Source organism: Phytophthora infestans, genomic scaffold (genome assembly GCF_000142945.1).
Source record: "Phytophthora infestans T30-4 supercont1.50 genomic scaffold, whole genome shotgun sequence".
Lineage (NCBI taxonomy): Eukaryota > Oomycota > Peronosporomycetes > Peronosporales > Peronosporaceae > Phytophthora > Phytophthora infestans.
The window spans coordinates 814,679-819,092 of record NW_003303709.1 but is presented as its reverse complement, the minus strand read 5'-3'; the positions used below and the strand labels follow the sequence as shown (position 1 = coordinate 819,092).

The window sequence follows — 4,414 nt, the reverse complement described above, 5'->3', positions numbered from 1 at the left end:
ACACATACGCTCAGCGTCTTCAACTTTAGCACCTCGAAACAACGTATCTTTCACAAAGAAGTCCAACATATCGTAGCGCTGTTGAAGTTCCCCATTTACAATCGGACGCTGTACGGATCCATCGATCAGACCCCAAGCATTAAGTCGATGTAAATAGGCCATAACTTGAGCGCGATAGAGGTTAAAGCTTCCTGCCATTTTTGGTGGGTTTTTGTTCACATCCAACGCTAGGTTAGGCGGTGGCAATGGTATCCTTCGTTGTTGTTCTTCATTAGCATGCAACCTCGCTGGAGCGTTCACCACCGGAGTTCCAGTCAAAATGAGTGTTGAAGTTGGTGAGCTCAACGCAGAAACAGACTGCGGCTGTGGAGACTGAAGGACAGGCATCCCGCCAGCACCACCAGCCAACGGACCTACCGGTCCAGCCGCTACTGACGCTGCAGGCGCTGATACAGCCATCATCCGTCGCGACGCGGTCGGAGACGGAGTACCAAGTAAGTCTGACATCAAAGGCAGCGTCCACGACACCGTCAGCGTTCACGTAAGTTCTGGAAGTTTACTCTAATTTTGGGCTCATAACCCTAACAGCGAACGTCCCCTACTCGTTCACTTGCAGAGGTCGTGTACGATGTCTGGACAGTGAGTACGACGGAAGAAGTAAGCGTTAACACACTACTCGCCCCACACTTGGCAGAAGGGGAATTGCTGGAGCTCCACCCTTGATGGACTCCGTTAGAAATAAAAATATCAACCAAGTATCCAACGGGCGAGTGACTATCAATACTAAAAAGACTTCTGGTTTCTGAGACTGCGTCGTCCAGGTCTCATACATTGTCGGCCGCCCATTGGCTGCTATGCTTGCGAATGACGGCGCTGACGTGTACAGCGCCGACATTTACTCGCTGTACCTATTCCGTCGCGGTAAGCTCATCCCGAGCGAAGAGACGCAGGAGACGGCGTGTAAGAAGTCTCGTGTCATCATTACTGGCGTCCCCGTTAAGAGCTACAAGCTGCCGCTTGAGTGGGTCAGCGAAAACACGGTCATCATCAACGTCGCGTCCTTCAAGAACGTGGACGAGGCCGAGCTGCTTAAGATAAAGGGCGTGCAGTACGTGCCACTGGTGGGTAAGGTCACGGTGGCCATGCTCGAGCGCAACCTGCTGCGTCTGTACGAGAACTTCCACTGGAAGCCTAAGAAGGTCTGGCAGTAAGAGTGTGGATGAGGATAGAGAGAACACCTCGCTTACCGCTAAAGTACATATATCTTCCCCGTTACAGGGAAATTCACAGCGTGTGCAGTACCGTAATACGCTAACTCCATCCAATTACACTTAATAGCGCCTATGCTGACTCCATTATCTCTACATGCACTAAACTGGACGCTGTGACTCTATTCTGGTCGCTCACGGCTTTCGCTCCGAGTGTGTGCGGCCCCACGCCGAGTCCACGCAGCAGCATATTGCCATCGTCCACGTGGGTTTTCTTCAAGTAAATGTCGTCATCAATCAGCAACTCGAGAGTTTGTACATTCATGGCGGTGTACTCGAGGACAATAGACTGATGTCGTTCGAAGATAGCACCATCCAAGGGAGACGTTAGTGATAGGTGTACCTCGTCCTCAATAGAGGGAGTGGGTGGCTTTCGGACGTAGACATCTTTCTTGTATGTCGTGAGCTCTTCGATTAGCCCAGGAATGGGGATAGTAACTTCGAGATGAAGCTTAAATATCCCGTCGTGTGTGAATTTTCGGAGAGGAATCGACAGTGCGATTGAGCACTTCAGTATCGTCGTCTTCGCTTTCAAGTGCAAGAAATCCTATTTCCGACGTGAAAACCTCGTCGTCCAAAAATAATTCGTATCGAAAAACCTCGGCGCCATACAAATGCAGAGCTTCAGTGGGAAAGTTGGCAAGTTGCCACTCGAATGAAACACCTTGTGGCGTGATTATTGAATTTCCCACGGGGCTCACAATGTGCACGGAAACATTCGAGATATCGTACGCCGAGAACAGCTCCTCGTAGTTCGATAAGGGGAACACTACAGGGTGAAAGAAGCTGTACACACACGCAAGGAGGTACGCAACTAACACCGTGGCAGCTCCTCCCACAAACAGAAGCTCTTGCTGGGTGGGATCACCATTATTTCGCTTCATCTTGGTCTCCGTCAAAAGTCCCTTGCTCTTTGCCACCGCTTGATTTCCCGTCGACTCTGGACGTCCCTTAGCCACAGCCTTCGAGCTCTTATTTTCCCTCTCCGGCGGTCTTTTATCTTCTTGTTGCACGCCATCGTCTGAATCTACATTCGGATCAGCACAGTCGTCCTCGTGCCCCGCCTCGGCGATGTGAGTGCTCTTGCCTTTCATGCTGTTTTTCGATTCCGGATCTTTCATGCAAATCTCCTGCTCGATTGCCTCCGGATGCGGAGTGTCTGCCGAATTGCCATCATCCTCCGACTCGCACGAGGTCACCTCCGATGTGATAGTGTCTAAGAGCTCTTGGGCCTGTAAGTACATGAACTCACTACCATTATCACTTGTTAGGATATCCACTTTGTGGAGACGAACAAACGCTTTAAGCGCTACTAACACAATTGCTGCCGTTTTGTTTCGTAAGAGCTTTGCGTACCCCAGCCTTGAGTTGATGTTGATAGCAGTCAAAATTGGCCGTTTCTCCCAAAACGCAAGATCAATTTGCCACGAGTTGGGGTTATGCGAAGCTATTTTGAAACCATTGAATCTCTTCTTTTGCTCCTGAAATCGTTGAATATCGGGCTGACTCCCATACCAATCCTTTACTATTTTGAAAGTTATCTTAGGATTCAACTCCTTTGCTTTCTGATACAGAGCTTGAGCTCCTATAAAACCGGTTTTTGGGTCATAGTAGAGTTTCTTTAATAGCGCGTCCATGATCTATATTTACATTAAAAAAAATCCCAGTGGCTAGCTGCTAAAATTACAAGTGGTTCAGTCGTGATACCATCATCAAGTACTTGACGTTTGTCATAGTAGTAGTTAAGCGCTGTTTTGGTTTGAGTATAGGTGATGATAGACTTGGCTTCTTTCGATAGTCTGAACCCCTTGTTTGTACCTTGTAGCATGATGCGATCCCGTACGACAGTCTCAAACCCATCAGGATTAAGAACACCATTGTTTCGACCACTTCCCTGTTGAATACCCTTCGCTGAAACCTTTACTTTGTATGTCTCATCGGGTAGGTAGCAAATATAGTTCTTACTCGATAGTGAGACCATAGCATCACCTGACCATTCATCTTTGAACAAACCAGGCGTACGGCGATCAAACTTAGCTACCTCAGTGTTGTAGTCACGTGGAAACCAATCGTATATACGCTCCTTGAAGTATGTTCGTAGCTCAGGCTTAATACAGTCTTGAAATGGATTATCACAGCTGAAAGCGATATAAGCCGAATCAGTGTCCATCTCCTGATACTGGAAGTCAGAGCGATCGAAGTAGAAATTTATGCAGTCATAGTAAAACTGAAGCATGCGTAGCTTAGCAAGCTGATAGATAGCAATCGACAAATGGATTGGGTTCTTATTATTGAGTCGGCGCTTCTTTCATCGTGATCTCACACGCATCATTAAGCTCCTCGAGACCATGGGACGTAAAGTGTTCGATCTTGTTCTTAATAGCTTTGTCACTCGACTCATACTTAACCTCTTTGTGCTTGCTCATAGCCATGCCAGATCGACCAAAAGCACTGTTGCCTACCAGTTTCACCATCTCGGCAATCATAGCCTTCGACTTATCAACATCACCCTCTCGCCGGGCGTTTGATACAGCCTCCATAAATGGAGCAAAAGCTTTATGGGAGCTCGCTTTTATGAAGCTGTAAATCTTGGTGATCTCCAAACCATGAGAGAGATACTACTTCAGCAAAGATGCGTATCTGAGAATCTTTTCACCAAAGTAGCTACCAAATAGCGTGCGAGCTGGTTTTGCTCGGCTTTGCTTGCGCGCCTCATTGTGTTCGAACATGTGCTTACCAATGACGCTCTCATTCGTACAGTCGATCAGTACATTCTTGAAAATTGGAGTCATCTCACCAAAGTACTGTTTAAGGTATTCTGGTGTTCGAATATCACATTCAAGAAAGCCGAATACTTTGTCTGCTTTGATGTCATCGATGATACCATCATACGCTTCAACCGTAGTCAATCGACCGCATGGCATCTCATTACCAAGGGCCCATAGGTATAGAGCGTTAGCGTCGTATCCGATAATTTTCTTGCAGATCTTACCTCCACGAATCTTCGTCTCGTTTCGCTTAGCATACCTGTTGAATATAGTTGATGGTCTTGTTAGCTTTCATTTTCCCGTAAATCTCATATTCCTCCTTGTCAATCGAAAACACCAATCTGTCTGCGTTAAAATCAAGCAGTGTCTTGTATCTGA

The 4,414-nt window shown here is 47.2% G+C and overlaps 1 protein-coding gene across 1 annotated transcript; it reads left to right on the top strand.

The window, feature by feature from the left end:
* Positions 1–854: 854 nt before the first annotated feature.
* Positions 855–1,211, top strand: PITG_17198 (uncharacterized protein; the record flags this gene model as incomplete). The annotated part of the gene is made up of 1 exon (XM_002897033.1): positions 855–1,211. The coding sequence occupies one exon, from the start codon at positions 855–857 to the stop codon at positions 1,209–1,211; it is 357 nt and encodes a 118-aa protein (XP_002897079.1).
* Between the last annotated feature and the right edge of the window lie 3,203 nt (positions 1,212–4,414).